Source organism: Chiloscyllium plagiosum, chromosome 1 (genome assembly GCF_004010195.1).
Source record: "Chiloscyllium plagiosum isolate BGI_BamShark_2017 chromosome 1, ASM401019v2, whole genome shotgun sequence".
Lineage (NCBI taxonomy): Eukaryota > Metazoa > Chordata > Chondrichthyes > Orectolobiformes > Hemiscylliidae > Chiloscyllium > Chiloscyllium plagiosum.
The window spans coordinates 21,125,698-21,147,879 of NC_057710.1; the positions used below are offsets into that span (position 1 = coordinate 21,125,698).

Below are 22,182 nucleotides of genomic sequence, written 5' to 3' on the forward strand. Positions count from 1 at the left end.
TATTCCGGCAATAGTGTTGATGACTCAGCTCCAGAAGTAGCTGCTCCCCTCGCTAAACTCTTCCAGTGCAGTTACAACAATGTGGAATATTACCCAGGTACATCCTGCACATAAACATCAGGTCAACTTCAATGCAACCAATTACCGCCCTATGGGCCAACTCTCAATCATCAGTAAAGTGTCATCAAAGTGCTGTCAAGCAGCACCTGCTCAGCAATAACTGGCTCAGTGACATCCAGTTTGGAGCATCTCAGCTCCTGACCTCGTTACAGCCTTGGTTCAAACATGGACAAAAGAGGTGACAACCCACGACATCAAGGCTGCATTTGATGCACTGTAGCATCAAGGAGGCCTCACAAAACTGGAATCAACGGGTATCAAGGGTCAAACTCTCTGCTAGCTAGCATCATACCTGGCATATAAGGAGATGGTCTGGTTGTTGGAGATCATCATCTTAGCCCCAAGATGTCTCTGCAGGAGTTCCTCAGGTGAGTGTCCTAGGCTTAAACATCTTCAGTTGCTTCATCAATGACCTTCTCTCCATCATAAGGTCAGAAGTCAGGACATTTTCCAATGATTGCACAATGTTCAGCACCATTCACAACTCCTCAGTTACTGAGGCAGTCCATATTAAAATGCAACAATACTGGACAATATCCAGGCTTGGGCTGATGGGTGGCAAGTAACATTCATGCCACATAAATCCCAACTAATGATTATTTTCAATAAGAGACAATCTAACCACTATCCCTTGACATTCAATGGTGTTACCATTGGTGAATTCCCCCACTATATGCATCCTTAGAGTTACCATTGCCCATTGTGGGCAGTATGGTGGCTCAGTGGTTAGCACTGCTGTCTCACAGCGCCAGGGGCCCATGTTCAATTCCAGCCTCGGGTGACTGTCTGTGTGGAATTTGCACAATCTCCCCGTGTCTTTCCGGGGTTTCCTTTGGGTTCTCCGGTTTCCTCCCACAGTCAAAGGATGTGCAGGTAAGGTGACTTGAACATGCAAAATTGCATATAGAGTTAGGTGATTAGGTAGAGGGAAATGGGTCTGGGTGGGTTACTCTTCAGAAGATCGGTGTACACTGGTTGGGTCGAAGGGCCTGTTTCCACACTGTAGGGAATCTGATCTGATCTGATCAGAAACTCAATTGGACTCACCACATAAACACAAAGGTTACAAGAGCAGGTCAGAGACCAGGAATACTGTAGTGTGTAACTCACTTCCTGACACCCCAAAGTCTGTCCACATCTACAAGGCGCAAGTCAGGAACGCGATGGAATACTCCTCACTTTTCTGGCTGAATGCAGTTCCGGCAACACTCAAGGAGACTAACACCATCCAGGACAGAGCAGCCCACTTGATTGACATTACATCTATAAGCATCCACTCCCTCCACTATCGAAGATCAGTAGCAGCAGTGAGTACTATCTTCAGAAATTCACCAAAGATCATTAGTCAGCATCTTCCAAATGCACAACCACTTCCATCTAAAGGGATCAAGACAGCAGATCCATGGGAACATAGCCACCTTCAAGTTCCCCTCAAAGGCGCTCACAATCCTGACTTGGCAATGTATTGCTGTTTCTCCACTGTCACTGAGTCAAAAGTTTGGAACTCCCCTACAAACCAACACCCCCCCCAACACTGCTCACGAGCACTACCACCATCCTTGTTTATTAAATGGGTTGGTTTGGTGGTTAGCACTGCTATCTCACAGCACGAGGGACCTGGGTTCGATTCCAACCTTGGGTGACTGTTTGTGTGGAGTTTATATGTTCTCCTCGTGTTTGCATGGGTTTCCTCCAGGTGCTCCCAATTCTTCCTATAGTCCAAAGATGTGCAGGTTATGTGGATTGTTCATGGTAAATTGCCCATAGTGTTCAGGGATGTGCAGGTCAGGTAGATTGGGCAAGGGAAATACAGGGTTACAGGGATAGATTAGGGGGCAGGTTTGGGTGGGATGCTTTTCATAGGGTCTCAGTGGACATGATGGGCTGAGTGGCCTGCTTCCACACTGTAGGGATTCTATTCTGTTAAATGATTGCAGCTGTCCAAGATGCCAACTCATCACCACCTTTGCAATGATACCTAAGGATGAGCAATAAATACTGACCCATCCAGTGGCACACACTTTTCATCAATGAATTACAGAAAATGAGAAAAGTAGAGACAATGGTTTTCTAAAATTTCCTTCTTTAATTCTTTGGAAATCTTAGGGTGGAATTTTGCAGAGATGAATTGGCCAGAGATTTATTTTTTCTTCTGTTTATGCATCCCATCCACCTCTTCAGAACACACCATTAGAAATGTTTTATAAAGACTGATGCACGAGGAAACATGACCAAATAGTTGCAATGAATTTTAGCTCTGCCTGATGGTCTACTCTCACTCATTTTTATGCAGCGATTTGCTCAATGTTATGTAAATCATCAATATCATTTTCTTTGAAAGAGAATGCAAGAGTTAGTACAACTTACAATTAGAATCCTCTTAAATTGTGCATGAAGAGATCCTCTTTATTTTGAATTCATTTCTTTCAGGAATTCATTTCTTACTTTCAAGAATCACTTGAATCAGGTAGGGGCCCTGAGGAATAGAAAATTGTGAATGTGACACCCCTGTTTAAAGAGGAAGTAAGGCAAAATATGGAAAATTACAGACCGATTAGCCTAGCCTTGATCATGGGTAAGATTCTGGAATCCATTGTGAAGGATGAGATTTCTGAATACTTGGACATGTTTGGTAAAATAGGGTAAAGTTAGCATGGTTTCATCAAAGTCATGCCTGACAAATCTGCTAGACTTCTTTGAGGAAGTAATGAGCAGGTTAAACCAAGGAGAGCCAATGGATGTTATCTACCTGAACTTCAAGAAGGCCTTTGACAAGGTGCTGCACAGGAGGCTACTGAGATAAGAGCCCATCGTGTTACAGGCAAGGTGCTAGCATGGATAGAAGCTTAGCTGTCTGGCAGAAAGCAGAGAGTGGGGATAAAAAGGTCCTTCTCAGGATGGCAGCCAGTGACAAGTGGTGTTCCGCAAGGCTCAGTATTGAAACCACAAATTTTCACTTTATAGATTAGATTAGATTAGATTAGATTACTTACAGTGTGGAAACAGGCCCTTCGGCCTAACAAGTCCACATCGACCCACCACCCACCCAGACCCATTCCCCTACATTTACCCCTTCACCTAACACTACGGGCAATTTAGTATGGCCAATTCACCTAACCTGCACATTTTTGGATTGTGGGAGGAAACCGGAGCACCTGGAGGAAAGCCAAGCAGACACGGGGAGAATGTGCAAACTCCACACAGAGAGTTGCCTGAGGCGGGAAGTAATTTAATCTAATCTATCTAATCAATGATGGCATTTGTTTTGAGAGAACTTGAATATAAAAGCAGGGATGTACTTCTGAGACTCTATAAGGCTCTAGTGAGACCACATTTGGAGTATTATGTGCAGTTTTGGGCCCCATATTTCAGGAAGGATGTACTGGCCCTGAAACGTGTTCAGAAGAGATTCATAAGAATGGTCCCATGAATGAAAACCTTAATATGAAGAACTTTTGACAACTCTGGGTTTACACTCAATGGAGTTTAGAAGGATGAGGGGAGGTCTAATTGAAACATGTAGAATACAGAATGGCCTGGACAGAGTAGATGTTGGGAAGATGTCTCCATTGGTAGGAGAGGCTAGGACTCAAGGGCCTTAGAGTAAAGGGAAGACCTTTTAGAATGAAGATAAGGAGAAACGTCTTCAGCCAGAGAGTGGTGAATCTTTGGAATTCACTGCCACAGAAGGTTATGAAGGCCAGGTCATTGAGTATATTTAAGACCAAGATAGATAGGTTCTTGACTATCAAGGGAATCAAGAGTTATGGGGAGAAAGCTGGAGAATGGGGTTGAGAAACTTATCAGCCATGATTGAATGCAGAGTGTTTTTGATGGGCTGAATGGCCTAATTTCTGCTCCACTGTCCTATGGTCTTCATTCTGTGCACCAAATAATAATTCAAGATCTATACATGGATGGAATCAGTCTAACTGATGAGATATGAAGGAAAAGTCCTCAATGAAAGCCAACTGAATAACCAAAACATTTGACTAAGAATCAGTGGGATATTGATTAAATCTCATTGCTAGCAATAATCCTGCAGCTCTATCCCATGTCCGAAACACAAACAGCATTTTCAAAATATCGTGTTTCCAGTGTTCTTCATGCCTTATAGATAATAGAACATAGAACAATACAGCACAGAACAGGCCCTTCGGCCCATGATGTTGTGCCGAACATTTATCCTAGCTTAAGCACCTATCCACGTACCTATCCAATTGCTGCTTAAAGGTCACCAATGATTCTGACTCTGCCACTCCCACAGGCAGCGCATTCCATGCCCCCACCACTCTGGGTAAATAACCGACCCCTGACATCCCCCCTATACCTTCTACCCTTCACCTTAAATTTATGTCCCCTTGTAACACCCTGTTGTACCCGGGAAAAAAGTCTCTGACTGTCTACTCTATCTATTCCCCGATCATCTTATAAACCTCTATCAAGTCACCCCTCATCCTTCGCCGTTCCAGTGAGAAAAGGCCTAGCACTCTCAACCTATCCTCGTACGACCTATTCTCCATTCCAGGCAATATCCTGGTAAATCTCCTCTGCACCCTCTCCAAAGCTTCCACATCTTTCCTAAAGTGAGGCGACCAGAACTGCACACAGTACTCCAAATGTGGCCTTACCAAGGTCCTATACAGCTGCAACATCACCTCACTACTCTTGAATTCAATCCCTCTGCTAATGAACGCTAATAATATACCATGTTGTCTGCTGCTTAACTGGAAGGCAAAATGTTAATTAAAGCACCTCATAAAGTATAATCTATATCTTATAGCTTAAGATGCAGAAAAGGCTATGAATGTTAGAGTTTGCCAATTTTCCTAATTGTTCTGTTAAAATTTGCATCAGACCTCAATTGATGTGTTAATTTGATTTTGCACTATCACTGAGCCCAGACAATATCACTCCTACAATAACCTGCTGTGTTCTGATCGACTCCAGACCTTAATTATGTGGGAGTGTGCCCAATCATGGGAGGATGGCATTTCACAGGAAGCAAAGGTGTGAATGGCCATCATTAGCTCTTAACGTCAGGGACTTGAGCAGAGAATTTGGGCTACCAAATCAGCTGTATTTTTGAGAGGTTCTACCAAGGTCTTCTGTGCCTGATCAGGTGGCATAAATATTCCAATGGCACTATTTTGGAAAGATCTCCCTAGTGTCCAGTCCAAATATATCCTACAATTAGCATTGCCAGAAACAAATGATCTGATCAGTATCACATTACTGTTTGTGCGACCTTGCTGTGCAGCCCCTGGCCTAGCTGTGGTTCCACACCCTCAGTAATATGGTTGACTCTTACTTGTCTAGTGAACCACTCAGATCAAGAGCAATTAGGGATTGGGACTGCCCTCATCAGTGATGATCACATCCCATGAAAGTGTTTTGGGAATTGCTAGGGTGCTGAAGACACTAAATAAATCGAAGCATTTCCTTTTTTGATTTATTTGTCCAGGATCCCAACAAAGTTTAGTTGGAGAAAAGCAATGGACGATTCCGCATTCTCCAAAGAACTGCATGTTTTAGAACACAAAAGGCAAAAAACAGGAGCAGGAGTAGGCCATGAGGCCCACCTAGACAGCTTTGCTATTCAATTCGACCATGACTGATCCTGGATAACACCACTCGCACCCATCTTCTATAACTATCAGGAATTCCCACTTTGTCTCCCCCAGCTTTTACATAGTGAAATGACCTAAGTGATCACGATGACTCCCCAGTCAATTGTTACAATGTGTAAGAGAGGAACTCCCCTTCCTGCATGGGACCCTTCAAAATGTGAACCAATTTCTCCTGCAAGGACAAACGTAAGAGAGATAAGGCATCATTGGCCTCTAAAGACATTATCAACTGTTCCTTTTCATTGTTAATTGACAGTGGGCTCTAATACTTGCTGATGTTTCAGTAAGTGCTAACATGGTTCCACATTCAGGAACAGCATGAGCCGTCAATCTTCTCTCCTGGTATGTCTGGCAGAGCTGGTAAAAACAGAGGCTCATCATGAAGAGCTGGCAGTTTGCCAGAACAAAGTTCATTGAACACTGGACCCAGTTCCTTTGGAACATACTCTGTCTGGTCACAGGCTCCATTTCCCTCCCCTGGAATGGAAATACCTACCCTTTCCAAGGTCTTCAGTCCTCCAGGTGAAGCAAAAGACCTATTGATAGTTTAATATGTGGCACATAGGATAGGTGAAGCAAAAGACCTATGGGATAAGTTTTGAGAAAACAGCCCATCTGGGAAACATCAATCAGCACTTTGAGAAATTTCAGTTACTTAAGAGGACTAAGCAATGATTTGTAAAAGGCAGAATAAGATTGACTAAACAAATTAAAATTGTTGATGCTGGTTGATGAAGAGAATGTGGTAGATACTGTGTGACGATGCCATTCCTTTAACATGGTTATGTTGTTCTTGTTTTTTTCAAGAAGGGTTGTAAAAGGCAGAGGTTCCGGTTTGTCTGATGTTTGGGGTCTTTGCTAATGGCTAACAGATACTACCTAAGGCAACAATCAGGGAAAAGGGTTTTCGGCTTTTGTTTTAAACATTTGGATAATGAAAGAGGTGTGGCCAGTTCTCCCAGTTCAGAGTTTTTCCCCTGGTTTGGTTTGGTTTTAGCAAGCAGTCTTTTTGAAGTTGCAGTTAAAAGGAAGTTCCTGGGACAAACTTCCCTGATTCAGCAGATATTTCTGGGTGACTCTCCCTCTCTCTAACATCTCTCCTGTAAAACCCATGTTTGAATTTACATTTTTTGCCAAGGGATGTGTTTATGGCGATGTTGTAGGAAATTGGAAATTTGCTAAATTGCAGGGATAGAGTGTCAGTTGAGTTTTCAAACAGTTGTTATTCTAAATTCTGTTTTCTTCTGCTTGTGCTTCATTCAGTGGTGTGTAAATAAATTCCGAATTACTTGAAGCCAATTGGTTTGATCAGCTGCATCATTCCTGGGATATCCACCTTATATTTGCCTAAAACAATTACAAACATTAGGGTCTGGGCTTTCTTGAATTGTTTTCAGGGGGATATGGATTTTAAGAAAATATTTATGATAAAGGACTGATTAACAAAATTGAGGTTCATGGATTTGGAAGATCTTTGTCCAACTGGATCAAATTTTGAGTTCAAGACAGAAATAGTGGGTGTTGGGAAATTAATATTTTTCAGATGAGAAGATGATAGATTGTGGTGTTCCCCAATGGGTCATTGCTTTTTGCTATTTATAAATTACTTTGACCTTAGAATACAGTGTAGAATTTCAAAATTTGCCAGTGATACCGAATCTGGAGGAATGACAAGCAAGATGATACAAATCACCGACAGCTTGACTTAGATAAGTTAGCACAATGGACAGACAAATGGCAGATGGAATTTAATAATAAACAGAGAACTGTGAAGTGATGCATTTTGGTAAAAGGAATAGGGAAAAGCAATATAGTGTTAATAGCACAGTTTTAAAGAGTGTGCAGGAAAAGAGGGACCGAGGGTTTCATTGCATGACCTTTGAATGTTTCTGGATGTTATGAGAAAGTGATTAGAAAAGTATTTGGGATCTTAGACTTCACAAAATAGTGACATTGAGTACAAAAGCAGGGAAGTTATACTGAACCTTTATAAAGTTCTGTTAGGCTGTAGGTAGAATATTGAATCAAGTTCTCGTCACCACACTTTAGGAATGGATGCAGAGGAAATTTACTGGAATGGTTCCAGGGATGAATGATTGTTGCTGTAAGACTGGGTTGGAGAAGCTGGGCTGTTTTTCTCATAGCAAAGGAGATCGGAGAGAGATTTGTAGCCATATGGCAGGTTAGATAAAATTGGACAAGGAAATACTCTTCTTAATGGCTTTTTGTACAAGGATGAAGGGATGCAATTTAAGGCGTTAGGTGAATGATGCAGGGGCAATGTAAAGAAGGTTTTATTACTCAATGAATGGTAATGACCTAGAACCCTGCTGTTCATGATGGTGAGGGCATCAGAAACAAACTGTGATCGCATAGGGTAATTGGACGGGCTTGAAAAGGATCAAAGAGGTGGAATTGACTGGATTACTTGATTGATAATTGGCAAGAACGATCTCTTTCAGCACTGTAAACAACCCTGTGACTCTTTGATTTTGTTTTATTCAGAAGTAAGTGAGGAGGTCATTAATCTGGAAGTCAATGTCAATGGGCGTTTTGAGAAATGAAGCCACTGCACCAGTAATATACCACAAGAGAGATTCGCTGCATAGCATGAGTTAAATAAGGTCCTCAGCTACAAAAGCATCCTAAAGGGGCATCATCAGATCTGCCCCTGCTCAGTCTATTCAAACTTGCAAAATTCACTTTCTTCTCAATCATAAAACATTCAAGCTATAGTTTGGCATTCTACAATAGCTGAAATCTCATGATATCACACTTACAATGATTGCTTTTCTGTTTGCTTGATAATTATGAAAGAGCCATTGACACATATCATTTTGGTCAAAGCGCCATCTATTTAGCCAACTTTTCGTCACCATTCCAAAAAAAGTAATGCCAATGTAGGACACTGAACTATAGTTTGATTGTTACACAACTGAGATCAATTATCATGTTTCCACAGGTCGAACGGACTTTAATTTCCTGTCTCCCTCAGGTTTGGTCTCTGAGCAATATTAAGTGATATGTTATACCTGCAAAAACATAAACATGCCAGCAATCTCAGCTTTATTTAGCAATTCAAGTCTGTATGTGTGGGGCAGAGGATTTGGTCAGGGGTTGCAGAGGGCAGAAAAATAGAATACATTCAAAAAGGTCCTTTTAAATGCATCTGAAAATAAGGAAAACAGATTTTGGCAGGCTTACCAGACTTAAATCTATCAAAGAAGATTTTTTTTTCTGCAAAGAAAAATGCATTTTTTGGCTTCAGTCTTAAAAAGTTCAAAACATGTGTACTCAGGCTTCAACACTTAACTTCTTGGCATGCTGAGAATGTTCAGAATTAGTCCCGGCTGTGAATATGTACAGAGTTCTAGATCTGGGAAAATAGTAGCATGGGTCGTTTATATACAGAGTGATGAGGAAGATATATTTATATTTTTTATGCAGTCTGAACCATTTAGGAGTATCTTCCTTTCATTGCTGTACAATGTTCCTAATCAGTATTAAAATTCTCCAGGCACACTTTGGCAAATTTAACACATCATTTATTGGCTTTGCTGCAAGCTTGGCTCTTAAATCCTGGATTTAATTTGAAGGAAAGCATTAGTTGACAGCTAGCCGACTCATTAGGATCAGAACAAAAACATTTGCATCTTTCCCACTTCTGGTGAGAGCTAGCCCATCCAATATCTGTAAAGAAGTTATTATTGGAAAAAGAAAGGCAAATTGAGAACAATAAGTGCATGGCATTAACTGTCTACAAAAGAGAAATCAAAAAGGAAGGACAAAACAAAGGAGCGTAGGAGTTGATGTCAAAGGACAGATTTTTAAAATCACCAGATTTAAAACAAATTCACAGAAATGGTTACAGCACAAGAGGCCATTTGACTCATCAAGTGAAAGTTGTCTCACTTAAGAACTACTCAGCAAGTCTCATTCCTTAACCTTTTCTCCATCATTCTGCAAATTATTTACTTTCCTAACAATTATCCAATTTTACTTTGGAAGCCACAGTAGTGGTGGGAGTAAAACTGCTTCGATGTAACAGTGGTCAATCTCAGCTTGCCTCCTGAGAACTATTTACAAACCACCAAATAGTAGATGAAATTGGACAAAAGATTATCCAGCAAAGATATGATGTGAGTAGCAGGCATCACATAATGCTAGCAGGAGATTTGATTTGATTTGATTTGATTATTGTCACATGAACCGAGATACAGGGGAAAGTACTGTATTGTATGCTAATCTGATAAATCATAAGTACATGAGAGTAATAAAACAGAATGTAGAATATAGCGTCACAGCTACAGAGAAGGTGCAGAGAAAGATCAACTCTAATATATGAGAGGTCTATTAATAAATCTGATAATGGTGGGGAAGAAGCTATGTGTGTTTTTAAATTTTTGTATCTTCTGCCCAATGGAAGAGAATGGAAGAGATCTTTGATTATGTTGGCTGCTTGCCTCAGGCAGTGGGAAGTGTCAACAGAAGGAAGGCTGGTTTTCGTGATGGATTGGGCTGCGTTCACAACTCTCTGTAATCTTTTTGCGGTCTTGGGCAGAGTGTTTGTCATACAAAACTGTCTTGCATCCGGATTGGGTGTTTTCTATGGTGCACCTATAACAATTAGTAAGAGTCATTGTGGGCATGCTGAATTTCCTGAGCCTTCTGAGGAAGTAGAGACATTTGTGTGTGTTCTTGCCTACAGCATCAACATGGATGGTCCAGGATAGAATGTTGATGGTATTTACTCCTAGGAACTTGAAGCTCTCAGCCAGCTGTACCTCGCTACCATTGATACATGCAGTGTGCTCCACTCCACTTCCTGAATTAATGACCAGCTCCTTCATTTCTGCTGGCATTGAGGGAGAGATTGTTGTCTTTAGACCTTGCCACTACATGTCTCTCTCTTTTCTGTACTCTGTCTTGTCATGTTTAAGATCTCGACCCACTATGCTGACATCATCAGCAAATTTATAAAGGCAGTCAGAGCTGAATTTAGCCGCACAATCCTGAGTGCATAAGGAGTAAAGGGCTAAGTATGCAGCCTTCCAGGGCACCAGTGTTAAGGATTATTGTGGAGGACGGATTATTGTGACGGTAGGCGAATTGTAGTGGGTCAACACAATCTGAGAGGTTGAAATCGATGTCTGCCATTACTAACCTCTCGCAGTACTTCATATTGATGATGTCAGAACTATCTGGCAGTAGTCATTAAGGCATGTTGCCTGATTTTCTTTGGCACTAGGATGATAGTGGTCTTCCTGACACAGATTTCTCTAAATCAACTTTGATTTTAAATCTATTCATTCACAGGATATAGACGTCACTGGTCAGGGTAGCATTTATTGCCCATCCCTAAGTGTCAACCACATTGTTGTGGGTCTAGAGTCGCATGTAGTCCAGACCAGGTAAGGATGGCAATTTCCTTCCCTAAAGAACATTAGTGAACCAGATGGACTTTTCCTGATAATCATTGCATGGTTATCGTTCGACTTCAAATTCCAGATATTTATCAAGTTTAAATTCCACTATTTGCCATGGCAGGTCACCAGGGTCTGTGGATTAGTAGTCAAGCAATAATACCACTAGACCATCACATCCCTGCAAATAGTGGGGAAAGGGAAATTGAGATTTTCCATGTGTACAAAGCTAATTCCCCCCTTAGTATGCAAGAAATTCAAGATGTAAAGATGGATCTTGTAACAGTGTCAAAATATAATTTCTCTCCAGACCGCTTTCTGAGACTTTCTCAAGGGAGATGGTTTGAGTTTTTGAGTCATTTTAGATTTTAGGGTTCCCTTTCTCAATTTCACAGGAAGCATTCAAGGTATTTGTTTTTCCTTCACTGCTTGATGTTTTCTCTGAAATTTGATTTGAAGTAGAGTTGCCAATTTTGAGAAAAAATACTAATCCCTGTCTTTGACCCAATGGCACAGATATGACAGAACTATATAGAAAAAGCGTGAGTGTAAATCAATAGAAAACGCTTTAACATAAAGAAGCAATTAGATTAGATTACAGTGTGGAAACAGGCCCTTCAGCCCAACAAGTCCACACCGACCCGCCGAAGCGCAACCCACCCATACATTTACCGCTTACCTAACACTATGGGCAATTTAGCATGTCCAATTCACCTGACCTGCACACCTTTGGACTGTGGGAGGAAACCGGAGCACCCGGAGGAAACCCACACAGACACGGGGAGAACGTGCAAACTCCACACAGTCAGTTGCCTGAGGCGGGAATTGAACCTGGGTCTCTAGCGCTGTGAGACAGCAGTGCTAACCACTGTGCCAACGTGCCGCCCACAAGATTTCCAACTGTAAGACAGCTGAGATCCGTTGACAATATAGAAGAGTGTTTTCTCACTGAGCTGGAGAAATAACTTCCTTTCAACTCAATTCTCACTTACTGCATTTTGTTTAACAGAGTTGATCAAAGTACCAAATTGCCGAATAGAATTTAGTGAACCTGAACCACAGACTCCACTATATTTCTCCACTCCTTCATACAACTGTGGATTTTCACTTCTCCCAAGATACAAAACTGCATCAGTTGAAGAAAAGACTTGAACACCATTATAGATAGATCAGCCTGAGCCCATGGCGCAGGTCTGGGAATCATTCTCCACCAGAGGGGGAACAGGTGCCTGTCAGGCAGGATTGGAACTCCCAGCCGCTCCTTCCTGACAGGCAGTGCTCCAGGTAGATGATACCAGTTCATGCCAAAACCAAGACCTGCTCCTCCAGAGCTAATCTCTAGTTCCTCATTGACTGATTCCACAGCCTACTGAACAGTGCACGAGGTTCACTTACACTGAGGATACTAGGGCTGGCCTGGAGCCCATGCTGACCCGACAACTGTTGAGATTATAAGGTATCTACCCACATCTAAGGAAACATTAAACCAGCCAGAAAAAAAAAGACAAATTCAGAAACAAAATAGAACCTAAGAAAGGGGACATGTGATTGGATGAGCTGAAGCAGTAACATAGGAGGGGCAGAATCTGTGATTGGAGGAGCAGTTCCTCTCAGATTTTGTCTCCTGTCCTTGCTACTAACCCAATCGAAATTCAAAGGGGCGACATGCCTTGTGTTTTCTATGACCATTATTCAGTTCACAGAGACAAAATGCCTGCTCTCCAGGGAAGATTTTCCCACAGAAGCCATGCACTTTGAACCCTGCACTGAACCAGAACAGACAAATCAGGAAGTGAAAAAAACTTACCTGGTCTCTCCTACGCGTGACTTCAGATCCATAGCAAATCAGTTGACATTTAACTGTTCTCAGGACAATTAGGGATGGGTAATAAATGTTGGCCTAGCCAGTGACCACACCCTGAGAATGAATAAAAATAATCACAAAGTGTAAAGCACTCTAAAAAATAGTGATGTTAGGGTTTGAGGATGGATTGAGGGAAAACAAAACAAAGTTACGAGTTTAAAAAGAGAAAAATCATGAGGACTAAAGAAATGAAATTGCAAGAAAGTTTTGAAAAACCAAAACAGAAAACTAGGTGTAAGTTTTTAGAAATGTAATCAATAGAGTTCAATAGAAATATGTTCCATAATAAAAGCCAAACACAAGCAAGTTAATTATGGGGCACTGAGGATTAATAAAGGACTAATGGGAAAACTAAATTGAGTCAAAAGCAAGTACTTAGAAACTAAAAGACAGGAGGATCAAAAGCAATATGAGGAATTTTAGAAGCAAACTTAAAAGATTAAGGAAAGCAAAGACAAATTGTGAAATCAAATTGTTATTAAATATATAAATAAGTAATACTGTTCTATGGATACATCATAAAATCTCGTAAATAGATAAATAACAAATTGAAATTAGCAGATGTTAATAAACCAGGAAGAAGAGCACAAAAAGATGAGAAAAATAGCCTCTTAGAGGTTCTTCGAAAAGATGGCAGATGCACTGATTTTCCTCAATTTTTAACCAAGGGAGCAATAAAATTTATGGATAAGCTTGAAAAGAATGAACAGACCCTCCGATTCAACTCATCCATTTCGACCATGTTCCCAAAACAAACTGGTCCCACTTTGGCCCATAACCCTCCAAACATTTCCTATTCATGTACCTGTCCAAATGTTGTAACTGTAAATGTATCCATCACTTCCTCTGGCAGTTCATTTCACACACAAACCACTCACTGTGTAAAAAGGTTTGCCCCTCGTGCTCCTTTTAAATATTCCTTCTCTCACCTTAAAAATATGCCCTCTAGTTTTAAACTCCCTCACTTTAGGGAAAAGAGTCTTGTTATTCACTATGCTCGTCGTGATTTTATAAACTTCTATAAGTCATCTCAACCTCCTATACTCCAGTGAAAAACATCCTAGCCTACCCACTCTGCCTTTATAACTCAAACCCTCCAATCCAAGCAACATCTTGGTAAATATTTTCAGAACCATCCCCAAATTTTTAATATTCTTCCTAAAGCAGGGCCTCCAGAACTGCATACAGTACTACAAAAGAGGCCTCACCACCTTCCCAACTCCAGTACATAAAGATCTGAATCATGAAAGCAAGCACGTCAACCACCTCCTTAACCAACTTGTCTACATGTGATGCAAATTTCAAAGAATTATGCATCTGAACTGCTAGGTCTCTCTGATCGACAACACTATCTAGAGGAGAAAGTGAGGACTGCAGATGCTGGAAATCAGAGCTTAAAAATGTGTTGCTGGAAAAGCGCAGCAGGTCAGGCAGCATCCAAGGAGAAGGATGCTGCCTTTGATCCTTTGATCCTTTGATGCTGCCTGGCCTGCTGCGCTTTTCCAGCAACACATTTTTAAACACTATCTAGAGCCCTACCATTACAATACAATTGGAATAGAAAGAAGACAAAAATTAACAAGGTCACAAACCAAATAGGGGATAAAATTTCAAATCAGAGTGGTCTGCACTCTAAAGTACTCATGGAAATTAGAGAGGAGGTAGCTGAGTTTTCAAAAACACAGGTTGAAACTTTATTGCTGGAACAGCACAGCAGGTCAGGCAGCATCCAGGGAACAGGAGATTCGACGTTTCGGGCACAGGCCCTTCTTCAGGAATGTGCCCGAAACGTCGAATCTCCTGTTCCCTGGATGCTGCCTGACCTGCTGTGCTGTTCCAGCAATAAAGTTTCAACTTTGATCTCCAGCATCTGCAGACCTCACTTTCTCTTCAAAAACACAGGTAATAGGAATAGTGCCAGTGTACTTGCATCCAGCAAATGCTTCCCAAGAGTAAAAAGAACACTTGGGCTTTCAGGGTGAGTGTGTTTAACATCTTGGTTCTGAAAATGACTAGAATCTATTCTAAAGTAGTGATTGAAGATTGTTTAGAGTAATAAAAGTAAATGACACTCCAGATGAATTTTGAAAAGCTAAGGCACGTGGAACTACATTGCTGCCCCTTCACTGATGCTGCATCCGAATCTGGAACTTCCTGCCTAACACCACAAACACCTACACCCCAAAGGCTGCAGCAGTTCAAGAAGGTGGGCACCACCATCTTGTTCAGGGCAATAAATGCTGGCCCTGTCTTTGAAAACGATCCCATTTGTTTTTAATGCTTTGATACTTTAGACATAGAAGCAAGTTATTCAAGATCGGCATTTGCAGATGATACCAAACTATGAGACAGAAAGAGCTAAACATTGAACAGGAAAACAAGAGAATACAAGAGGACATGAGAAGGTTCCCAGACCAAGCACTTACATGGCGAATGAACTTTAACATAGATGTAATTTGGATAAGAAACCAGAAACATCTCTTCAGTATGAGAAAATAAGATTCGACATGGGCTGAATCGGTCGATCTCATTGGTGATTGAAGGACATTGTTCAGAAACTTTCAGAGGAAAACTGGACGAGAACATGGGAGAAGACGGAAAAACGAGACATGGAGAAAATTTGATTTGGGAGCAGAAGGAATTCAAGTTGGCTCCTGTGGAATATCATCCCCAGCACCGACTGGTTGGGCCGAATGGTCTACGTCCTCTGTTTGGAGTCATTCTGTGGGGAACTTGCGGCCCTTGAACTGAATAAAGTCACTGCCGGAGTAAAACAAAATTGCCCAAGGTGTGCAAACCCCTATCCCTTCCCCGCTGCGGGAGTAGCTGTGCACTATCCTGGAACATCTAGGAAGCGTGTTCCTACTTTTCCCATGATTTGGAGATGCCGGTGTTGGACTGGGGTGTACAAAGTTAAAAATCACACCACACCAGGTTATAGTCCAACAGGTTTAATTGGAAGCACTAGCTGATGAAGGAGCGTCGCTCCGAAAACTAGTGTGCTTCCAATTAAACCTGTTGGACTCTAACCTGGTGTGGTGTGATTTTTAATTCTCTACTTTTCCCAGAAATTGCAGCAGTATCTCTACAAAGCGCACCGACTTCAGGTGAGGTTCCAGTCCCTTCCCAGGTTGTGTTTTACACTTTCAGAATCGCAGGCAGAGCGAGCGCAGAAGGAGCATCGTGCCGACCGCTGGTAGTGGGCACCTCACCCCGGATCACTCTCCCATTAACCCGCCAATCGGAGTTTCCTGTGATAACAACCTAACTCGCGTTTGAACTAAATCCTCCTCCACCCCCGCCCGCGTTCCAGCTCCTATGTCTAACCTTTCTCAGACCGCACTTGCTGCTTTGAGCAATGACTTTAAATCGGTTCTGCTCAGCTGAGTGTTAGTTGTGGGCCGATATCCAGTTCAATGTTCAGTAACACAGCCTGACTCTCGGCGTTGTTGGGTCTGCACTCCAGCAGGGAACACAGCAGCGGCTGCTGGTATTTCTGTGAGCCCGGCGGGGGAAGTAAAGTTTCAGAAATGTTCTTAACATCGAATTACTATCCTCCCAGCACATACTTTAATGGTTGTGATATTGAGGGAAGGGAAGGGAGCGTGTGATTTTCTTATTAATAATTTCTTATTAATAATTTCTTATTAATTAGACCAAGCAGCATTTTGTTTTCCGAGTGACAGGCTGAGCAGTGTTGACGACCTTTCGGGTGGGTCAGTGATTTCCTCACCGAGTGTGGGTGCACTGATCTCACGCTGACCTTGGGACTGCTTCCCCTGGCTCTCTCAGACTGAAATGGGGCGGGAAATTGAGATAAATCTGGCTCCTTCTCAACAAATACCTTTAGAATTTTCTGTTCGTTTAAATCGATCTCAATAAAATATAAGCCACGAACTCCTCAGATGTAAAGAGTAGGAAAACGCGGATATTGTGGTCTCCAGCAATTGTATTAATATTCGTTCACGGGAAGAGGGCATTGATGGCTGGGGCAGTGTTTTGTACCTACCCCCTAATTGGCCAGAGGGCAGTTGGGAAGCAACCACGTTGCTGTGGGTCTAGGGTCACTTGTGGGCCAGACCTGGTAAGGATGGCACTTTCCTCATGGAGATTATTGAGCCAGAGGAGTTTTTACCCCCGACAATCGACAGTGGTTTCATGATCTTCATTCGATTCTTAATTCCAAATTTTTTATTGGATTCAAATTTCACCAAATGCTGGGAATCCGAGGGGATTGATCTGAATTCTGAGTCAATCAATTAATCCCCTCATTTGTTCAGTTGTGAATCTGAATTTTCACAGCCAAACGCTGGTTGGAATAAGATTCCATGTTAGGCTGGGAGACCACCAATTTCTTTTGACATTAATCATTCATAATGTAACCCTGAGCTGCCCGGAGACTGTGGTTTAATTCCGCCGCTCCTTTATTTATTGAGCAGAAATCCCACTACACTTATAATGGTCCCTTATAAATTAGAATGGACGAGTCTCCCCGGGCCCTTTCCGGAGGGAGGAACAGAACCAGCAGCAGGGGGAGAGAGTGAGAGGGGAGGCAGAAAGGTGCAGAGAGACGTCAGGAATCGAACCTGCTCGCTCAGTGAGGAAAGTTAGAAAGTGCGCGGTGGCTGTTGAAAGGGACAAGTCAGTCACGGGCAAGTTTGAGAGGGTTGGAAAGTGGCAGCGAGCAGGGAGCGAGACAGACAGAGAGAGAGAGAGACGGGAACTGGGGATTGGGTCTGTGGGACGGAGAGGAGACCCACGGAAGAGCGGCCGGGGAAGAGACGCAGAGCGAGCAACAGAAACAAGGCAAAAAAAAACACAGACGGGAATATTGAGGAGTTGAAAGACATTTGGGCGCAGAGAGGGGATAATACCGCGAGAGAGAGAGAGAGAGGATAAAGGAACGAATGAAGCCGGAGGTTCTCAATACAGGGAAAAGGTCAAATCAGAGGAGACAGCAGAATATTATCAGACATTTTCCTTATTGATAGTTTTCCACATTGATGGGGCAACTGTTTTCAACATACATGTAAACATCTTTAGAAAAGCAAGTCTGTTTAATGCTACATTTTACTGGACCATGTCATAGTGGGAATATTGATTTCACATTAATGTAGGTTACTGGAAAAAGCCAGTCGTATTAAATGGGAACAGATGAGACATTTCGGTGAGTTTGACCTCACCTCTCCTAATTAAGATTTGGAGATGCCGGTGTTGGACTGGGGTGGACAAAGTTAAAAATCACACCACACCAGGTTATAGTCCAACAGGTTTAATTGGAAGCACTAGCTTTCGGAGCGACGCTCCTTCACCAGGTGATGATTAAACCTCCGTCTTGGTTACATTGAGACGAGCAAAAGCAACTGAGTTCCGACAGTGAACCACTCGCATTGGATTAAAACAAAAACTAATCATGTGGCTGCGTGTCGTGAGCTCGGAGCCCGGTTTAAGCAGTGCCTTTAGAGGCATGACAGTGGCTGATTGTAATCGCTTCACTAAAGTTAACCTTAAAGGATTATTACAGTGGAACTGGTAAATCCACCCCCCCCCCCCCCCTCCCCGTTACATTTACCTTCGAGGGATTCAACATCTGGAAGACCATTTTCAATTTGCATTCGTTCAGCGTCAGAGAGAGAAGAGAAACGGGCTTACTATTGACAAGTAGAAATGATTGTATCTAACTTAAAAAGCCAGCGGTGGAAGTGTTAGGTGAATAAAAAGACAGCGGTCGAACCCCCTCTCAAAACCAATCATCACGCGGAGATTCCACACAGCAAAATTGGTGGAGAGATTTGTGTCCCTTACTTTGCACGGGGCAAGTCTTTCGTGAGTTTTCGCCAGTGCAAAGGAGTAGTTTTCAGCTTCAGAGACAGAAATGGCTGGAAAAGCTCAGCAGGCCTGGCAGCCTCTGTGGGAGAGAAATCAAGAGTTTTAAGTTTTCTTCAGTGGGTTACCGATGGGGGAAGCTAGCTGACAGAATGAAGGGAGGGATGGGGGGGGGGGGGGGTTGAACAGGAGCCAGCTCTTTGCTGCCCTCTGTCAGTGTCCCCTACAGCCGCACACACACACACACACAGAGACAGACAGACAGACAGCCCGTGACGTTGGGACCATTTCGAGGAGGCGAGGTTTAATGTGATTGAAAAGTGATCTTCAAGCCTCATCATCCAACTGCTTTGAAGAGATTTCCCTCAGTGGTCAGCGCAGGCGATATTTCGGACCGCTCTTGAAGAGGAAGATTTCTTCATCTGGGCTTGCACTGAGAAAAACCAGCAAAAAAAAGTTGCGACTGGAAGTGAATGGGAGGAAGAGGATGCATGAGAGAGAGAGAGAGAGAAAGGGGGGAATGAAGGTCCAGTGAGGAATGAGTGAGAGCATCCCCTGAGCGGGCGTGCGGGGACAAGGGAAGAAGTTGCCCAAACCTTCCCGCTCCCCTCCCCTCCCCAATGGAGAGCCCCGCTGCTCCACCATGACTTGGGCAGAGTGGGCGAACCGCAGCCTGGACAGCAACGGCTCGGGGGCGGCCGGCAACAGGTCGGGCGCGGCCGGCTCGGCGCCCCAGAGGCAGGCGGTGGCGCTGGGGGTGGCGCTGGGCGCCCTGATCGCCTTCGCCATCGCCGGCAACATCCTGGTGATCCTGTCGGTGGCGTGCAACCGGCACCTGCAGACGGTCACCAACTACTTCGTGGTGAACCTGGCGGTGGCGGACCTGCTGCTGAGCGCCACCATCCTGCCCTTCTCGGCCAGCCTGGAGGTGTTCGGCTACTGGGCTTTCGGGCGGCCCTTCTGCGATGTCTGGGCGGCGGTGGACGTGCTCTGCTGCACCGCGTCCATCATGAGCCTCTGCACCATCTCCATCGACCGGTACATCGGCGTCCGCTACTCCCTGCGCTACCCTGCCATCATGACCGAGCGCAGGGCGCTCTGGGTCCTGCTGCTCCTGTGGCTGTCCTCCCTGGTCATCTCGGTGGGACCCCTCCTGGGCTGGAAGGAGCCCGCTCCCGCCGACGACACCGTCTGCAGCATCACCGAGGAGCCGGGCTACGCCCTCTTCTCCTCCCTGTTCTCCTTCTACCTGCCCCTCACCGTCATCCTGGCCATGTACTGCCGCATCTACGTGGTGGCCCGCAGGACCACCCGCAGCCTGGAGGCCGGGGTCAAGAGGGAGCGAGGGGGCAACCGCACCGAGCTGGTGCTCAGGATCCACTGCCGGAGTGCGGCCGGGTCGGCGGAGGAAGCGGGCTCCTCTCTCAGGACCAGGGGCCAGGCTCTGCCGCCCCCCTTGCCCCTCCGCAGCTCCCTCTCCATGCGCCTCCTCAAGTTCTCCCGGGAGAAGAAGGCGGCCAAGACGGTGGGCATCGTGGTGGGAGTGTTCGTCCTCTGCTGGCTCCCCTTCTTCACCATCTTACCGCTCGGTAGGTACACAGCCCAGCACAGCGTCTGCGGCACTACTGCAGGGAAACTTGTGTGGAGTTTGGGACAGGGTTCACTTGGGTCAAACAGGGCTCTCCCACTCAATCTCGGTCGGTGTGTGTCCCACCTCCGCTCTATGTTAAACTTGACCGTCAGGAGAAAAGAAAGTGCAAATGCAGTGGATCTCAGTAGCTCTGGTTCTGCGTTGCAACTTTCCCTGAATCTAAAACCTTTTGAGTTATAGAGAGTCAGCGAGCTGTACAAAGTTAAAAATCACACAACACCAGGTTATAGTCCAACAGGTTTAATTGGAAGCACACTAGCTTTCGGAGCGATGTTCCTTCATCAGCTAGTGCTTCCAATTAAACCTGTTGGACTCTAACCTAGTGTTGTGTGATTTTTAACTTTGTCCACCCCAGTCCAACACCGGCATCTCCAAACCAAAAAGATCCAATAGCACGGAAACAGACCCTTCGGTCCAACCCGCCCATGCCGACCAGATATCCCAACCCAATCTAGTCCCACCTGCCAGCCCCTATCCCTCCAAACCCTTCCTATTCATATACCCATCCTCCTATTGAGATCAAATGTCCACAATGGGTTTTTTTTTATTAACCAGTTGAGAGATTCACTGTGTGACTCGAACTCGGGTCCTCTGGTCCAATGCTGCCGCTGTGCCCCGTCAGTCCTTAGTAATGTAGGACTCACCGGTTAACACCCCCTTTATTCGGGATTTGAAGATATTTGTTTTTAATATCCAGAACTCACACTCAAATGGACGCACGCCGTCTGTCCAAACCTCTAAGCCTCCCGTCGGGGCACACTCTTCATTTGAAAGGCTTCCTAGTTACTCGGGTTACTCAGAGTTTCAGGCGCCTCGCCGTCTTTCCATCCGAGAGCCTTGTGGCTCACTCAGTTCAGCCGCGCTTTAGCAGTTTTACTTTCCCACTGCGGGTAAAAAAAGTTTATTTATGTCCTGTTAGGTTTCAACTCATGACCGCCACTCGCAGGAAGGACGGTACAAGTTTCAATGCGGGCAGTAAAGGCGGCTCAGAATTGAAATGCTCCTCAATGTTTTGGTCAAAAAGTGATGTTCCCATCATTGCTCCTGACCCGTTTAGCAGACCCGCCCAAAATCTCACGGCCCAGATTAAATTCAGACGAGCAGAGTGCAGTGAGAATACAGGCTTCCTGATCTGTGGGAATGAAACTCTGGAGCAGAAATTAGGAGCCACTCTTCTGGTCGGAATGGAAGGGTGAGACTTCACACCGAAAGATATTGTTGTGTTTTTTTTTGGTAACTCATGGGATGTGGGCATCGCTGGCTGGGCCAGCATTTAGTGCCCGTCCCTAGTTGCTCCAGAAGGTGGTGGTGAGTTCCCTTCTTGAACCACTGCAGTCATGCGCTCTAGGTTGACCAATAAAGCCATTAGGGACGGAATTCCGGGATTTTGACCCAGCAACAGTGAAGGGACAGCGATATATTTCAAAATCAGGAAGGGAACTTGCTGGTGGTGGTGTTCCCATTTATCTGCTGCCCTTGTTCTTCTAGATGGAAGTGGTCATGGGTTTGGAAAGTGCTGCCTGAGGATCTTTGGTGAATTTCTGCAGTGCATCTTATAGACAGTACACACTGCTGCTACTGAGCATTGGTGGTGGAGGGAATGGATGCTTGTGGATGTGGTGCCAATCAAGTGGGCTGCTTTGGCCTGGATGGTGTTGAGCTTCTTGA

The 22,182-nt window shown here is 44.1% G+C and overlaps 1 protein-coding gene and 1 long non-coding RNA gene across 2 annotated transcripts in view; one reads left to right on the forward strand and one right to left on the reverse strand.

The window, feature by feature from the left end:
- The window catches only part of LOC122554549, a 129,253-nt gene extending 110,336 nt beyond the window's left edge, over positions 1–18,917 (reverse strand). The window contains exons 1-2 of the long non-coding RNA XR_006313027.1: positions 18,843–18,917; positions 12,981–13,091 (exon numbers count right to left, since the gene is read on the reverse strand). This is a non-coding gene — a long non-coding RNA (uncharacterized LOC122554549). The remainder of the gene's footprint in view (positions 1–12,980; positions 13,092–18,842) is intronic.
- The window catches only part of adra1d (adrenoceptor alpha 1D), a 122,585-nt gene continuing 118,784 nt past the window's right edge, over positions 18,382–22,182 (forward strand). The window contains exon 1 of the mRNA XM_043699683.1: positions 18,382–20,452. Within this exon, the coding sequence (XP_043555618.1) occupies positions 19,507–20,452 (946 nt within the window). The 5' untranslated portion in view covers positions 18,382–19,506. The remainder of the gene's footprint in view (positions 20,453–22,182) is intronic.